This window comes from Microcebus murinus, chromosome 2, assembly GCF_040939455.1.
Source record: "Microcebus murinus isolate Inina chromosome 2, M.murinus_Inina_mat1.0, whole genome shotgun sequence".
In the NCBI taxonomy this organism is placed as follows: domain Eukaryota; kingdom Metazoa; phylum Chordata; class Mammalia; order Primates; family Cheirogaleidae; genus Microcebus; species Microcebus murinus.
The window spans coordinates 9,558,164-9,575,987 of NC_134105.1; the positions used below are offsets into that span (position 1 = coordinate 9,558,164).

At 40.8% G+C, this 17,824-nt stretch overlaps 1 protein-coding gene across 5 annotated transcripts in view; it reads left to right on the forward strand.

Moving 5' to 3' along the window:
* Window positions 1–17,824, forward strand: part of DDI2 (DDI proteasomal shuttling factor 2) — a 56,707-nt gene that overhangs the window by 21,442 nt on the left and 17,441 nt on the right. For all 5 annotated transcript variants that reach the window (XM_075994288.1, XM_075994293.1, XM_075994297.1 and 2 more), the window contains 5 exons: window positions 2,216–2,452; window positions 3,939–4,065; window positions 7,635–7,762; window positions 11,966–12,094; window positions 15,569–15,672. In XM_075994288.1, the coding sequence (XP_075850403.1) occupies window positions 2,216–2,452; window positions 3,939–4,065; window positions 7,635–7,762; window positions 11,966–12,094; window positions 15,569–15,672 (725 nt within the window). The remainder of the gene's footprint in view (window positions 1–2,215; window positions 2,453–3,938; window positions 4,066–7,634; window positions 7,763–11,965; window positions 12,095–15,568; window positions 15,673–17,824) is intronic.

Sequence of the window (17,824 nt, forward strand, 5' to 3'; positions counted from 1 at the left end):
CTGGCATAGATTAACTACCTCACAGAAATCATGCCATTCACGTTACCTTTTCATTGGTTGGGAGTTAACACTCACTCTCCCTCTCTCTTTCTCACTCTCTCACTTTCTCAGTCTCTCACACATACACTAGCTGACAGCTAAAGTCTATTTGAAGAAAGTAGCTTGTCGAACCTGTGCTAAAGGGCAGAAACCTTATACCTGAGTTGAAGCATTACCTTTTTCTATTTGAGGTCCAAAAGGCTTCAGGATAGTTACATACTTGGGACAAAGTTTGGCTGTCAAATACATTTTGGGGCTTAAAGAAATGGTTTTTGTTTTTTTGTTTTTTGAGACAGAGTCTCACTTTGTTGCCCAGGCTAGAGTGAGTGCCGTGGCGTCAGCCTAGCTCACAGCAACCTCAAACTCCTGGGCTCAAGCAATCCTGCTGCCTCAGCCACCCAAGTAGCTGGAACAACAGGCATGTGCCACCATGCCCAGCTAATTTTTTCTATATATTAGTTGGCCAATTAATTTCTTTCTATTTATAGTAGAGACAGGGTCTCACTCTTGCTCAGGTTGGTTTTGAACTCCTGACCTTGAGTAATCCGCCTGCCTCGGCCTCCCAGAGTGCTAGGATTACAGGCGTGAGCTACCGTGCCCGGCCTTAAAGAAATGTTGATTCACTCAGGCTTAGCTCCTCATTCTGGCTCTACTTGTTTACTTTTTCTTTTTTTAAAATAACAGCTTTATTAATATAAAATTCACATACCACACAGTTCACCCATTTAAAAGGTACATTTCAATGGTTTTTTAGTATATTCATAGAGTTGTGCAACCATTACCACAATCAATTTCAGCATGTTTTCTTCACCTTAAAAAGGGAACCCTGTATCCACAGCAGTGATTCCCCTTTTCTCCCTAAGCTCCTCAGCCTGAGGCAACCACAGTTTACTTTCTGTCACTATGTATTTACCTATTTAGGACATTTCATAGAAATGGAGTCATTCTGTATGTGAGTTCTTTGTGCAAAGATTAAAAGTCCCTTTTATTTTCCTTTCATTTTTTTTTTTTTTTTTTTTTTTGAGACAGAGTCTCGCTTTGTTGCCCTGGCTAGAGTGAGTGCCGTGGCATCAGCCTCGCTCACAGCAACCTCAAACTCCTGGGCTCAAGTGATCCTCCTGCCTCAGCCTCCCGAGTAGCTGGGACTACAGGCATGTGCCACCATGCCCGGCTAATTTTTTCTATATATATTAGTTGGCCAATTAATTTCTTTCTATTTATAGTAGAGACAGGGTCTTGCTCTTGCTCAGGCTGGTTTCGAACTCCTGACCTTGAGCAATCCGCCCGCCTCGGCCTCCCAGAGAGCTAGGATTACAGGCGTGAGCCACCGCGCCCGGCCTCATTTTATTTTTTTATAGATGGGGTCTCACTATATTGTCCAGTGAGACAGGCTGGATTTGAACTCCCGGGCTCAAGCAATCCTCACTTCTCCAACTCCTGAGTAGTTGGGATTAGAGGCACACACTGACATGCCTGGCTTTCCTTTCATTTTAATAAGGTCAGCTCACCCTGGAGCATAGAAGTTGTAGCCTCTTGACCTGTGATGGCTTTTGGTGTACTCAACGCTGAGAACCTATGCAAGTCCCTTTTCTTCTTTCTCTCCTGTAAATTGGTTACACCAACTAGCTCTGCAGGGGCATGAGAAAAGCTAGCAGTTATGCACAGATGAAAGTGCAAATTCACAACTATTAAGAACTTCCCTAAGCCAATATGTTCAGCACAGACTTGCAGAATTTAACATCTAACATCTATGCTGTTCTCTTGATATGTATAGTATTCTTTACCCCAAGTGTCTGGGGTTTGAAGCATATGTCAAACCAAACTAGGATTTTTCTCAAGAACCACATCCAGAATTATGCAATTATATTTATTGAGACTAGCTTTAATTTTAAAAAACATAAATAAAAATTTGATGTCTATTCTGGGATATTTTACAAGCCAAAAATTTGGGATTATACCATTGCCTATTCCCCCTTCTTTCCTGTCAGTTCACTCTCAGACTATAGTCTTTGCATTGAGAGTCAGTGTGAGAAAGAGCAAGAGAAAAGCATTCATGTCTACAGTTGCCATTTGCTGCTGTTCCATACCATGTATGAGCAAGTGTTCTGCTGTTGCCTTCAAATGCTTGTTTTTACAGAGTCATTCCAGTAAACTTTGAATTGATTTTCCCCAACAGACTTACCCCGAATAGATTTCAGTAGTATAGCTGTGCCTGGCACATCAAGCCCCCGGCAGCGTCAGCCACCGGCAGCACAGCAGTCCCACTCATCTCCTGGAGAAATAGCTTCATCTCCTCAGGGTTTGGACAACCCGGCCTTGCTCCGAGACATGTTGCTATCCAACCCACATGAGCTGTCCTTGCTGAAGGAACGCAATCCGCCCCTGGCCGAAGCCCTGCTCAGTGGAGACCTTGGTAAGCTTATACATTTGGAGGGCTGTCAAGCTGGCCTGAGTTGCAGCAGTTGTGTCCCAGCAAATGGGAAGAGCCTCAAGCAGCTGGTGCGTTCAGCCCACTGTCACATGATTTACTAAATACACCAGTCAGCTGTCTGTGAGAGGTAAATAAGCACCAATGACCAAGGCTGAGATAACTTGTCGTAGTGATAGCATTTTAGGACTGAAATCCATGTAGACCAGCCGCCTCAGTTTATATGTTTTTTTCTCATTGTTTTTAGCAGCATATAACCCAGTTACTGATATTTTGACTTGTTTTAGTTAGATCTTCAGTTAAAGAGAACACCAAACAAGCCAGCTGATCCTGGCTGAAATGTTTTTAGTTACTGAAAACAGGTCCAGTGCCATCAACTTGTATGGGAAAGTGGACCCCCGCATCCCCTTCCACTCCAAGTTTAAGTGGTAGCAGGGTTGTTGCCAGCAGTTTGTTTAGAGCTATATTTGAGCCATTCTTTTACAAAACAGAACATTTACTTTTAGTAATCTTTAGAAATAGTTTTCTCTGTAACTTCTTTTCATTTTACTTTTGGGTTTATAAGTTAAATTAGGTTAAAATTTAAAATATAATGAACACTTAATAACTCATTCTTTAATAGGCCATTTTTTAAATTGAGGCCTTATTTACCTTACAGAGAAGTGTGCAGATTTTTTTTTTTTTTTTTTTGAGACAGAGTCTCACTTTGTTGCCCAGGCTAGAGTGAGTGCTGAGGCGTCAGCCTAGCTCACAGCAACCTCAAACTCCTGGGCTCAAGCTATCCTCCTGCCTCAGCCTCCCGAGTAGCTGAGACTACAGGCATGCGCCACCATGCCCAGCTAATTTTTTCTATATCTATTAGTTGGCCAATTAATTTCTTTCTATTTATGGTAGAGATGGGGTCTCACTCTTGCTCAGGCTGGTTTGGAACTCCTGACCTCGATCGATCCGCCCTCCTCGGCCACCCAGAGTGCTAGGATTACAGGCGTGAGCCACCGTGCCCGACCTCAGTCATCTCTTATAGTTGTATTTTGAGAAGTTGTTTGGTGTGGAAAAGTGCTCATAAAGAATGAAAATATAGGCCGGGCATGGTGGCTCACGCCTGTAATCCTAGCTCTCTGGGAGGCCGAGGCGGGCGGATTGCTCGAGATCAGGAGTTCGAAACCAGCCTGAGCAAGAGCCAGACCCCGTCTCTACTAAAAATAGAAAGAAATTAATTGGCCAACTAATATATATAGAAAAAATTGGCCGGGCATGGTGGCACATGGCTGTAGTCCCAGCTACTTGGGAGGCTGAGGCAGGAGGATCGCTTGAGTCCAGGAGTTTGAGGTTGCCGTGAGCTAGGCTGATGCCATGGCACTGACTCTAGCCTGGGCAACAAAGCGAGACTCTGTCTCAAAAAAAAAAAAAAAAAAAAAAAAAGGAATGAAAATATAGTGGTACTTAAGATTTTTCTCCCTTATTTTTGTAGAGAAATTTACCAGGGTCCTGGTGGAGCAGCAGCAGGACCGAGCCCGGAGAGAGCAAGAAAGGATTCGTCTTTTTTCTGCTGACCCCTTTGACCTTGAAGCTCAGGCAAAGATAGAAGAAGATATAAGGTAATGACCTAGTCATCTAAAGAACAAGACTCAGAGATTCCAGATTTCCCAAACTGCAGGTCATCTAGCATCTGCCTGGAGGTAGCTTCGTGTTGTGCACTTGAGGAAGTAACCTCAGTCTTATAGGCTGTTCTTTCCTCTTCCCTTTTCCTCATACTTTGATTCAATATTACAAAAGTATAGGTGTGTAACTTAATGACTTTCTCTTTTCCTAAAATTTTAAGGAAGACTCCCTGACAGAGCATCATTAAAACAGCTCCAGGTAGACAACCCCAGGACTGAGCAGAAGCCTCCATCTGGTGAGACCAAGAGGCTGGTTACTTTATTACGTAGGCTAATATGGATCTCTTTCCTTGGACATATTGTGTGAGTCCTGATTAAATCCACGGCGGCTTGAACATGATTAGATTAGAGATGGCTCTGCACAGGTGGAATCTTATAGTCCTGTTTTCCTTTTTCAGTTCTTGTATTGGCCATAGTGGATAAACTGATCGCCAGACACATTTCCAGCTCCAATTTCTGTAATGCAGTGGTTCTCACTTGGGGCTACATTAAAATCACATGAGAAGCTTTTAAATGTGCAAATGCCTAGGTCCTTCTCCCAAATCAGAATCTTCAGGCATGGAGCCTAAGCTGATACAGTGATGCTAATGCCAGTCTCAGCCTCAGTCATATTGCTAGTCACAAGCAAGATACAGTTCAGTCAGTCCCTTTGAATAAAAGCTGGTTTTCCTCCCCTAGATTCACTTTTTGTTGCTAATTGTCAAGGACTTAGTGTAACTACTAACTGTGACAATCCTCAGACTGAGCAGCTTTTTACGCACTGTGTCATGTCATCTTTGGTTGCTTAACTTGGGCATTATGTTACCCTGTCAACTTGGAAATCAAATAATGTTTTGTTAGTTTCTTATTATTCTTACTGCATATGAAATCAGAGAAATATATGTTGTACACCAAAGTCAGTTGACAGCCCTAAGCCATTCACTTGTATTCTTGTTGATTAAGTGTTCCCATTAATTGTATTAGATATTGGTGAATGTCTTTGAGAAACATGTCACCAGTTAAATTTATTCAGAGAAACAGGAAGATATTTGTGTCCTCTGAATTTGATCACATTGCAGCTATAAGAAAATACTGATATAAGTTTTAAGAATAGTTGCATTCAAACCAGGAAGCAGGAGGGGTGAGAAAGCATCATAGGCAAACCATACTTCCCAGCTATTGGAAGAATAGAAGTGAAATGGAGCCATATGGATGGCTCGAGTTTCTTTCCAGGGGTGGGTTAAAGGAAACAGGGTAATGCCTTTTATTCTTTTAAAGGAGAAAACCTTGTGCCTCTGAAGAGACTCCCTGAATAGCCCAGAATAGGCAAAGTAGCTGGTGTTATCTCAGAGGATATTTTTTTGAAAGTTTTTTGGGTTGGAGGGAATACAAGGTTGGATACACAATTAATTTTAGGTTATTTCTAAATGTAATGTGCAATAGGATAAAAGCTGTATAATTATATCAAATGCCTATTAAAGATTCATTTGGCTTGCTATACCAGTGATTACACAGGGTATGTGTACACCTAGGTATAATAGTTTGCATATTTGCCTAACTAAATTAAATGAAGGTGCTTTTGACCTTCTGAGAAGTTTAATATTTTATTATAGAATGGTTGGTAAAGCATTCAGTAAGTTCAGGTGGGCATTGTTACAAAAAGGACAGACACTATAGTTAGAGTAATGGTCAGCAGACTTTTTCAGTAAAGGGCCAGAGAGTAAATATTTTAGGCTTGCAAGCTATACAGTCTCTGTTGCTCATGTTCAACTCAGTCAATCACTACCTTGTGAAAGCTACCACAAATAATATATAAATGCATGGTGTCACTGGATTCCCATAAAAATTTGTTTACCCAAACAACAGGCTGCAAGTTGTTTACAGTGTGTTTTACCCCACATCTTGGACACTGTTCTGTTATTGTTTCTGTCCTTAGATAAGTTGCCCAGCTGCTGACCTAGTTTACATTAATGTTGGTAGTATTTGGTAATGTTTTTAAAAGGAGACTGGAAATGAAGACATGAAATGTTGGCATAAGCAAGAACTCTCTTTTTTTTTTTTTTTTTTTTTTGAGACAGAGTCTCGCTTTCTTGCCTAGGCTAGAGTGAGTTCCGTGGCGTCAGCCTAGCTCACAGCAACCTCAAACTTCTGGGCTCAAGCAATCCTACTGCCTCAGCCTCCCGAGTCGCTGGGACTACAGGCACGAGCCACCATGCCCAGCTAATTTTTTTATATATATATATATATATATATATTAGTTGGCCAATTAATTTCTTTCTATTTTTATAGTAGAGACGGCATCTCGCTCAGGCTGGTTTTGAACTCCTGACCTTGAGCAATCCTTCCGCCTTGGCCTCTCAGAGTGCTAGGATTACAAGCGTGAGCCACCGCGCCCGGCCAAGAACTCTCTTTTATATGCTTATTTCTCATTTAAGAATGAGATATATTGCTTTTTTTTTTTTTTTTTTTTTTTTTTTGAGACAGAGTCTCGCTTTGTTGCCTAGGCTAGAATGAGTGCCGTGGCATCAGCCTAGCTCTCAGCAACCTCAAGCTCCTGGGCTCAAGCAATCCTTCTGCCTCAGCCTCCCAAGTGGCTGGGACTACAGGCATGCACCACCATGCCCGGCTAATTTTTTCTATATATATTAGTTGGCCAATTAATTTCTTTCTATTTATAGTAGAGACGGGGTCTCGCTCTTGCTCAGGTGGGTTTCAAACTCCTGACCTCAAGCAATCTGCCCGCCTTGGCCTCCCAGAGTGCTAGGATTACAGGCGTGAGCCACCACGCCCGGCCTTTAAAATTGCATTTATAAAGTTTCAACATTCCACAGGATAAAAAGGGTATGACCCTTGCTCTTCAGTTTATTTTCTTATTTCTAAGCTTATAAAAGAAGCATAATTATTTTATATTAGGTCGTGTCTTTATGCATTTAGATTTTTTTGCCACCTGTGTTTCACTACCTCCTAATATATCACCTATTGCAGGATAGAGTACCAGTTTCTTTTTTTTTTTTCTTTTTTTTCTTTTTTTGGGCCAGGTCTGGTTGCAAAGTACCAGTTTTCATTTCCATGACTCACTTGCTATAGTTGGGGCAAAAGATCTGTACATTTTTTTTTTTTGGAGACAGTCTCACTCTGTTGCCCAGGCTAGAGTGAGTGCCATGGTGTCAGCCTAGCTCACAGCAACCTCAATCTCCTGGGCTCCAGCAATCCTCCTGCCTCAGCCTCCCAAGTAGCTGGGACTACAAGCATGCGCCACTATGCCCGGCTAATTTTTTTTTCTATATATATTAGTTGGCCAATTAATTTCTTTCTATTTATAATAGAGATGGGGTCTCACTCTTGCTCAGGCTGGTTTCGAACTCCTGACCTCGAGCAATCCGCCCACCTCGGCCTCCCAGAGAGCTAGGATTACAGGCGTGAGCCACCGCGCCAGGCCTGTACAGATTTTTAATATTGTGACTTTGAAACTGATTTCTCTTCATGGAAGTAGTGTTTTCAGTGTCCCTGTTGTTGGTCTCTTACAGGCAGCAGAACATTGAGGAAAACATGACAATAGCTATGGAAGAGGCTCCAGAAAGTTTTGGCCAAGTTGTGATGCTTTATATAAACTGCAAAGTGAACGGACATCCTGTGAAAGCGTTTGTTGACTCAGGTGATGTCTCCGTCTTTTGTGTCTCAGTCTCCCACCCTGACACGCTGACCTGACATGGGAGAAGGGGAGACTTGAGTGTCTGTTCAGATGGCCGTGCTCCTTTGGATCGCCAACTTAACAAGCCTAGGAGTTTCTGTTGCACTTGACAATCCTCTTATTAGTAATAGGTTTATTTCTTTAATCTTTTTTTAACCAGTTTTGCATTTTGCAGTGTCTCACTTATCTTTCGAGCTCCCCTTATTTAGTCCTGAATTTCTCAGATACTTCTGTAAGAAATAGGGATTAAATAGGTTTAGAAGAAGGAGCTGGGTAGAGTATAGGTTGAAACATAGTTCATACTGGCCTTTGTGCCCAGCACTTTGCCAGGATCTGTGAAGAGTGTAAAACTTTTTAGTACTGGGCACAATTCTTGCCTTAATAGTCAGGTAAGGAGACGGAGTTTCCCATTGGCAGAGTCAGGTAATCCTTGTACTAATTGGCACATTTTCTCTCAGTAACAACTTTGCTTTTTAGTAAGACCACACCGTGTAGCATGTTGTGAGGATATGACCAAGTGGTCTCATGTGTGTCTTAATTCTGGGTATCTCAAGGTGGTAGGATAGGTGAGTTCATAAAGCAGATAAATCCCTTGGTCAAGTAATACTCCATTTGTTGATTCAGGAATACTGGAGCACATTCTAGCATTCAACTAACTCATTAAGCGATTGTATCTTAAGATACAGGTATTTTGGGGAGAAATAAATCTGCTAATTATTCAGTTTAAAACATATCTACTGAAGCCAGGTGCACTGGTGTGCACCTGTACTTCCAAATGCTCAGGAGGCTGAGGTGGGAGGATTGTCAGAGCCCAGGAGTTCAAGGCTGCAATGTGATATGATTGTGCCTGTTAATAACCACTGCATTCCAGCAAGGGCAACATAGAAAGGCCCTGTCTTATTTAAAAAAAAAAAAGTCTGTTGAGTGCTCTGCGTAGGGCCTTGTGCTGGGGGCTTGTCAGTAAGACTTACTAACTAGAGCTTCAGAGAGCTCCTGTATGAGTGAGAAGGACAAATGCATGAGACCCTGTGTAACACTCAAATATTGATCCCTTACTATGTGCCAAGCACCATGCTAGGTGCTTAATATCTATCATCTCACTCAATTTTATTTCATCCTTAGAACATCTCTGTGAGCTTTATTCTATTATTCCTATTTTACACATAAAGAGGTCACTCTCTACAGTCTCTTTTTTACACATAAACTTAGGTGTAGCGAGGTGAAGTCACTTTCAGGTATATAGGGTTTGTGAGTGGTGGACCTGGCTTTAGCCCTGATCTGCTTGATTCCAGAACTCTTAACCACTGTGCAAAAATCAGGTGAATGTTGGATAGGCCTAAAGACCACATTCCCCCTCTGACTAGAGTGTTCAGGAGTGTCGTCTCAAAATGGGACATTTGACTGAGTTGTCTCCCTGGGCAGAGGATTTGGGGCTTTGATCTAAGGCTTGGGAAAAGGCAAGAGAGCAGGAGAAAGGGGCCCTTCTCATCCTGAGTTGCTTAATTATATCAATGACTAGCTTTGTGAATTAATGTGAGAAGGAAAGAAGCAAAGAAAGAATTGCTTTCTCACATTCCCTTTTCCTTCATTGTCTCTGGGCCTTCTTGAATCTAACCTTCTTCAAATGCCATGAGTGGCTGGATGCAGTGGCTCACAACTGAAATCCCAGCACTTTTGGAGGCCCAGGCAGGAGGATCCCTTGAGGCCAGGAGTTAAAGACCAGCATGAGCAACATAGTGAGACCCTTTCTCTAAAAAAAAATAGAAAAATTAGCTTGTCATGGTGATAAACACTTGTATTCTCAGCTACTTGGGAGGCCTGAGGCAGGAGGATCGCTTGAGCCCAGGAGTTTGAGGCTGCAGTGAGCTATGATCATACCACTGCACTCCAGCCTGGGAAAGAGAGAGACCCTGTCTCTAAAAAAATTTTCTTAAAAAGTAAAAGTGCCATGAGCTTGCATTGCGCCCAAACTGTAGAATATCTAATGAGTAATAATGAACAGGAAGTGCTGGCATTGAATGAGAGAGAAGGTAGTTGGGAAAGGGTGGTCTGTTGGGGAGGAGGTGGGTCTCAAGCTGGGCCTTAAAGCATCAGTGGAATTGAGAGAAAGTGAAAGCAGGGGAGGGGCCACTTCACAGGAGGGTCACAGTGAGTAACGGGCAAAGGGGACACATCTTCCTGCTAAAGTGGAGGGGTTAGAGTAGTAAGAACACAAGGCTGGAAAGAAACAGTGGGGCCAGGATGAAGTGGAGTCTGAAGCTATGGTGGTGGTGGTTTGAAACTAATCTTACAGAGTGGAAACCACTGAGGACTTTTGAACAGATGAAGTAAGTGATTTGAAGAAGGTGTATTTTAGGAAAACTGAAGGCAGAACACAGATCTGGAGAATTCTGTCCCCAACAGGGTCAGAATTATTTATGTTATGTATCCTTTAAGTTATGTATCCACAAAGTGGTTTGGAAGCCAGAGAAATTTTTCACTTGCTAGAGGATAGGGTGTGAGCGAGGCTGATTGCTGTGGTAGATACAGGGTCAGAAATAGCAGAAATTGCGTAGAGCTTATTTACAGATTTGGGACAGTTTGAGATCAGAGAGAAGGCTTGAAGAGATGTCAAGTGAACCATGCCAGGTTTTATGGCTGCAAGAAAATAATTCCATTGGCAAAGGTAGAGAAATCCAAATTGAGAATTAATTTGGGGAGAAAGAGCTTTATACATGTTGGCTTTGAGGTGGAAATGTCTAATATACAGGAATGTGGTACTAGAGTTTGAGGGAGAAATTAGGACTGGGAGTGAAGGTGTCTGTCTTCTACACAGGCTGACTGTAGCTGAATATGTGTAATTGGGATAGAAAATAGCTGAAATGCCCTTATCTTTATTTATTTTGAGACAGAGTCTCACTTTGTTGTTCAGGCTAGAGTGAGTGCCATGGCGTCAACCTAGCTCACAGCAACCTCAAACTCCTGGGCTCAAGCAATCCTTCTGCCTCAGCCTCCTGAGTAGCTAGGACTACAGGCATGCGCCACCATGCCCAGCTAATTTTTTCTATTTGTATTAGTTGGCCAATTAATTTCTTTTTATAGTAGAGACGGGGTCTGGCTCTTGCTCAGGCTGGTTTCGAACTCCTAACCTTGAGTGATCCTCCCACCTCGGCCTCCCAGAGTGCTAGGGTTACAGGCATGAGCCACCGAGCCTGGCCTTCTTTTTTTTTTTTTTTTTTTTTAGTTTTATATAGAGACAGGGTCTTGCTGTTGCACAGGCTGTTCTTGAATTCCTGGACTCAAACAGTCCTCTCACCTTGGTTCCCCAAAGTAGTAGGATTGTGGGCATGAGCTACCACAACTGGTGAGGATATATATTTTTTTTTTTTTTTAATTTTTTTTTTTTTTTTTTAGACAGAGTCTCACTTTGTTGTCCAGGTTAGAGTGAGTGCTGTGGCGTCAGCCTAGCTCACAGCAACCTCAAACTCCTGGGCTCAAGCGATCCTCCTGCCTCAGCCTCCCGAGTAGCTGGGACTACAGGCATGCGCCACCATGCCCGGCTAATTTTTTATATATATATCAGTTGGCCAATTAATTTCTTTCTATTTATAGTAGAGACGGGGTCTCACTCTTGCTCAGGCTGGTTTTGAACTCCTGACCTTGAGCAATCCGCCCGCCTCGACCTCCCAAGAGCTAGGATTACAGGCGTGAGCCACAGCGCCCGGCCTATATTTTTTAACTAATAAACTATTTTGTCCCAAAATTTGAAATAAAAATAACTTGATAAAATGCCAAGACATATTGAGTATAAACTGCTGAGTGTGAAGTAGTGCTTAATTTGGCATTGCCATCTGTAGACATTGTGGTCATCGTTTGAACTTTTAGGAGGTCTTTCCAGGTAGTTTTGCATTTACTGGCAAAGTTTTAAACTATGACTTAGTTGTTACATTGCAACAAAATATTCTGTCCCTCAATGTCAAGTTTCCATAGTATGTTTCAGATTCCATTGTGTAACTGAAAACTGAGTAAGTGAGCAGGATACCTGCTAGGTAGGAGTAATTTTACAGAGATAAAAGCCTAGGCATATATTAGTACCTGACTTTTTGCCTTGTTATTATTGCTGTATTTTGAGTCTTGCCCCAAGGGTGGATTTTGTTTTTATTATCTGTTGTTTCTCTTTCTCTCCAGGTGCCCAGATGACTATTATGAGCCAAGCTTGTGCAGAAAGGTGTAATATAATGAGACTGGTGGACCGTCGATGGGCAGGGATTGCCAAAGGTGTGGGCACCCAGAAGATTATTGGAAGAGTACATCTAGGTGAGCAAAAGGCCCTGGGAGATGCTGTCTTTTTTTAGGGTATTTGTAGGGTAGTCAGTTTGTAAGATTTTGGAGGGTTTTTTGTTTTGTTTTTTAATTTCTTTTGTGTGGATACATCTGATCTAGTAAGCCACATTCCTAGAAATTTTAAATCCTGTGTTCTATCAAAGATATACATGTACATGCTTTTGCTGGTTAAAAAAACTAGCCGCCTACGTACTTCTCTTTCCTGTTCCTCAGAGATAATCCCTTTCAATTAGTTTAGCTGATTTCTTTTGGTACTCACCTCCGTGTTTCTAAACAACATGTTTATATTTCTGTTTACTGTTGTGACTATGTAAATGATTTTGAGAGCTTGAGTCATCTAATTGAATATGACTTTTCATGTCTAAATTCTTTTCTCGTACAATGAATAATCGTCTTTTTTTTTGTCATTTGGTTTGTTATGTACTATTCATCCACATATACTTCCCTGGTTGTGTAAATCTCCTTTAAACAGGCGCAGGCACATCAGGTATTGCATATGTTTCATTCTGTTGAAGATACTTCTTCCAAGGCCTGCACTGCTGGTTCCAAGACTGCTTCACAGCTCTTGTTCTGAAACCTTCCTTGAATCCTGAGGAAGAAATCCTGAAGATTCCTTTCTCTTTTGTCTTGCGATGGATTACCTGAATCCCTGTCTTCCCCTGTTTTGTCTTGCTCTTCAGTTTATTGATGTGCCTCTTGCTGTAACTTCCTGGGAAGAGGTGCGTGGGAGTAAGTGGAGACCTTAAGTACCAGAACATGTCCTTTTTCCCACATTGTACCTGTCTGCCTATGTTGGAATTTATTTTCCCTCACAATTTTCAGGCATTGCTCCTTTTCACTGTCGGTCTCCCTGTAGAGAAGCTGGATGCTATTCTGATTCTTGATCCTTTATGTGAAAGATTTCTTTTTCTTCTTCGAAGCTTATAGATCTCCTTGACCTTTGTGTTTAGAAATTTCATAGGGATGTACTTGGCTGTAGATTTCTTTTCATCTGCGTACTGGGTATGGGTACTTGATAACCTTTTCAGTCTGGAAACTCATGTCCTTCAGTTCTGGGGACTTTCCCTGAATTATTCTGATGATGATTTTCCTCCCTTCTATAATATCTGTTATCCAGATAGGATAATCAGTCTTCCATCCTGGACTTGTCATACAGTTTTCTTTTCTTTCTTTCATTGTGTTCTGGTTTTTTTTGTGTGGGATTTCCTCAACTTTGTCTTCCAACCTTTCTGTTACTTTTGTGTTTGTATTTTATTTTAGATGGTTTTTATATTATTTGCTTCTGCTCATATTAAAGAGTGGGACACCAAAAGGCTGTTTGGAAGGTGACCTGGGTGGGTGGCCATGGCACATGTGGTCTTCACTATAGGGTAGTCTGGAAGTTGGCAGGGAGAAAAGGGCTGGAGTCTCAGGAGACTTTGACTTAATCCACCCCCTGGTGTTTGGTCACATGCTTATTGTTCTGTCCCTGTCTTCCTCCATGCCCACCTTGTTAAGAGTGCCTCTGTTTCACCCTCTCCAGAAAATATACCTCTAGTCTGCTGCTGGGGTGAAGGGTCACCTGGCTGAGCAGAGTGCAGGAGGGGACGCCCCAAGGTCTAACTGTGCCTATACAGACTTCCAACCAGCCTCCCTGCTTTGGGCCCACCTCTACTCGTATTTGCAGAGGTACTTGTGATCGATTCCTAAGCCTTGTAGGAGTTGTGCAATGTAAATTGGGTTGCTGTCAGTTTTCCTCATTGTCATCTGCTTTTTAGTTCCAAAATTTTGTTTCTGTTATCTCTTCCATTGTATTTGGCCTTAGGAATTTGGGCCTTAGAAAAAAACCAAAAACTTTTTTCCTAATTTTTTAGGAGTAAATGTAGATAAATGTGGGTGTTCAGTCCTTCATCTCTAATCAGAACTGTTCTTTTTTTTTTTTCCTTTCTTTTGCTATCCATTTAATAGATGCTCATTGTAGAGAACTTTGAATGTATCGAAATGTGAGAAGCAACAACAACAAAAAAATTTTCCCTAAATCCCTTTAGTAAGAATCAACCACCAGTATCATTTGGTTATATCTCCTTCTAGTCTTTTATCTGTGCATTTTTTTCTTATAAAAGGTGGTCATATAATATAGAAAATTATATACTCTGCTTTAAGAAAAAGTGATAACATTTTCCTAATGTCACTATAAATTTCACAGGTATTATTTACATAAATGTATGCCATTGTTTTATGTGGGTTTAATGATCAGCTTTTGGGGTATGTTCCCTCCCCCCCATATTTTGTTGTTATTACATGGCAGTATAGTTTTATGCACATTTTGATTTTTTTTTTCTTAGTCCAAGATTCCTGTAAGTGAAACTACTGAATCAAAAGTTATGAATACTTTTAAGGTTCTTAATATATTGCTAACTAGTACCAATCTGGTTTATCCAGCACTGAATGAACATTCATCTTAATATCTAATACTATTAAGTAATACTAGTTCTTCCCCTTAAATTTACAAATAAAAAAGTTGTTTCTTACTGTTGTGAGTCATTTTTCTTTCATTGCAAATGATAGTTTTTCTACTCATTTGCCCTTTCCTTCTTTTGAAATACATTTGTATGTTTATTGGGGTATTGTGTTTCTTGTATGATTTGTGTAGCATAAGGATAGTTTAAATACCTTATTCTTATACTTTCTTAAGCACAGTAGGACTGAATTGGGGAGGAATACCACAAACTGGTTGATTTAGAGGTTGAGGGGGGAGGATCCCTTGAGCCTAGGAGTTTGAGGCTACAGTGAGCTATGATGACACCACTGCACTCTAGCTTGGGTGAAAGTGAATAAACACCAACTAGGAAAGAACTTTAGGAACACATACAACTAATAAAGGATTTGTGTTCAAAATACATACATAGGAGGCCTATCTTCCAACTCAGTAAGACAGACAATATAAAAATTTATAGAAACAGTTGAATAAGCACTTGAGAAAATCCAGATGGTTATTAAATACATGAAAATTTCTTAACTTCATTAATCAGGGAAATACAAAATTACTTATCAGATTAGCAAAGATTTAAAATGTAATATTAAGCCTTCATTGACTTTTTTTTTTTTTTTTTTTTTTTTTTTTTTGAGACATAGTTTTGCTTTGTTGCCCTGGGTAGAACACAGTGGCAGCATCATAGCTCATTGCAACCTCCAACTTTTGGGCTCGAGCAATTCTCCTGCCTTTCAGCCTCCAGAGTACTTGGGGCTATAGACATGCACCACCACACCTTGACCCTTCATTGACTTTTAAGCTGATCATTGGTCTTATTAGATTTTCATAAATTAACCCATCTGTTTGCATGCTTTGCCTTGGCTTTGATTGATTGTAGGAAGCAAGATACTGAATGATGGGTACCTTTCCAAAGCTTGTCTCTGGAGCTTTTGAAGTAAACATCAGTAACCTTTTCTCTTCTTTATGTGCTTTAGCTCAGGTTCAAATTGAAGGAGATTTCTTGGCATGTTCTTTCTCTATACTTGAGGAACAGCCCATGGACATGCTTCTGGGACTGGACATGCTTAAACGGCATCAGGTAATTAAGAGATTAACTTTCCTTTTGTATCTGTTTTTTGTACTTTGATTACATTATTATATCATTTCTATTGGTTACATATACTGGAAAACCAAAAAGCATGACTTTTTAAGCCTTTTTAAGACATTTTAATCAAATGTCTTTTTTTTTTTTTTTTTTGAGACAGAGTCTCACTTTGTTGTCCAGGCTAGAGTGAGTGCCGTGGCATCAGCCTAGCTCACAGCAACCTCAAACTCCTGGGCTCAAGCGATCCTCCTGCCTCAGCCTCCCGAGTAGCTGGGACTACAGGCATGCGCCACCATGCCCGGCTAATTTTTTATATATATATCAGTTGGCCAATTAATTTCTTTCTGTTTATAGTAGAGACGGGGTCTCGCTCTTGCTCAGGCTGGTTTTGAACTCCTGACCTTGAGCAATCCGCCCGCCTCGACCTCCCAAGAGCTAGGATTACAGGCGTGAGCCACAGCGCCCGGCCTAATCAAATGTCTTTGATTATGTTGTAATGCAGGGGTTGAAATGATTTTATTAGCTAAAATAGAATTGCTTTTTGTGAGATCTTCTGTGAATCTGTTTAATCTTGTCATGTGTTTTCAGATTATAATGGGCAGTTTGGTTCCCTTGTGTAATTTTAAGGTTCTGATTAGAACTGGTAAGATTCTCATTGGTAGTTTTTTCATGATTTACTGTAAATTTAGCAAATCTTTGGTATTTTTAGATGCTCGTCGAACAGTACATGGGAAGATCTACAAGATTAAGGAAAGAGAGCCAGGTGTGGTGGCACTTGCCTATAATCTCAGCTGTTAATACTTGGGAGGCTGATGGCGGGAGGATCAGTTCAGCCCAGGAATTTGAGACCAGTCTGGGCAACATATTGAGATTCACATCTCTGAAACTAAAAAATAAAAAGGTTAAGGAAAGTGTAAATAAAATGTTGGGATTGAAAGTGTTTATTTAGTATAGGGAGAGGAAAATATATATAAATATATATTTTTTTGATCGGGGTTATTCTCATTATCAGGAGTATTATACTGTTTATTTTTTTCTTTTTTTTTTTTTTTTTTTTTTTTATATTTTTTTCTTTTTGAGACAGAGTCTCACTCTGTTGTCTTGGCTAGAGTGCCGTGGTGTCAGCCTAGCTCACAGCAACCTCAAACTCCTGGGCTCAAGCAATCCTTCTATCTCAGCCTCCCGAGTAGCTGGGATTACAGACATGTGCCATCATGCCCGGCTAATTTTTTCTATACATTTTTAGTTGGCCAATTTCTATTTTTTAGTAGAGACGGGGTCTCGCTCTTTTTCAGGCTGGTTTCGAACTCCTGAACTTGAATGATCCTCCCAGAGTGGCTAGGATTACAGGTGTGGACCACCTCACCTGGCCTACAGTTTTTGTTTTGAGACAGAGTCTCACTCTGGGTAGAGTGCAGTGGCATCATTTTAACTCACTGCAACCTCAAACTCCTGGGCTCAAGCGATCCTCCTGCCTCACCTTCCCAAGCACACACTGCAATGCCTGGCTAATTTTTCTATTTCTGTAGTAGAGAACGGGGTCTTACCCTTGCTCAGTCTGGTCTCGAACTCCTTACCTCAAGCAGTCCTCCTGCCTCGGCCTCCGAGAGTGCTAGGATTACAGGTGTGGGCCACCTCACCCTGCTGAGAATAATATTATTGCTTTGTGTTCATATTTCGATTTCTACTCTAAAGCCAAATAATTTAAGATATACTGCTCTCATTGAAGAAGCAGTTAGTGTCCACCGGGTAATAAAAATTTTTCATGGTATGGTTTTATATCTAGTAAATATTTCTATGTCACTATTTCTTAAAGTATTAAATTCCTATAAAAGAAGATGCATTATATTGATAATAAGATACAGCATTCTAAATAGAAGGAATGAGTGAATGTGTGTGTAAATAAAGCTTAACTTATCGACTTGCTACTATTTTTTAGTTATGGTATAGACTGACAGTCTCCAGCTTTATGGATATAAATCATAGGTGTATAGCTCTTCTATGTTAAGTAGTTGTAAAAATAGACAGAAAGCGAGGATAGCATAAGTTTGAAATAAAAAACACTTTTGCACAGATTGCCTAGCACATCCACCACTATTGAGACTGTTGGTATGGAATTTAAATAAAAGCTGTACTTTATTATGAT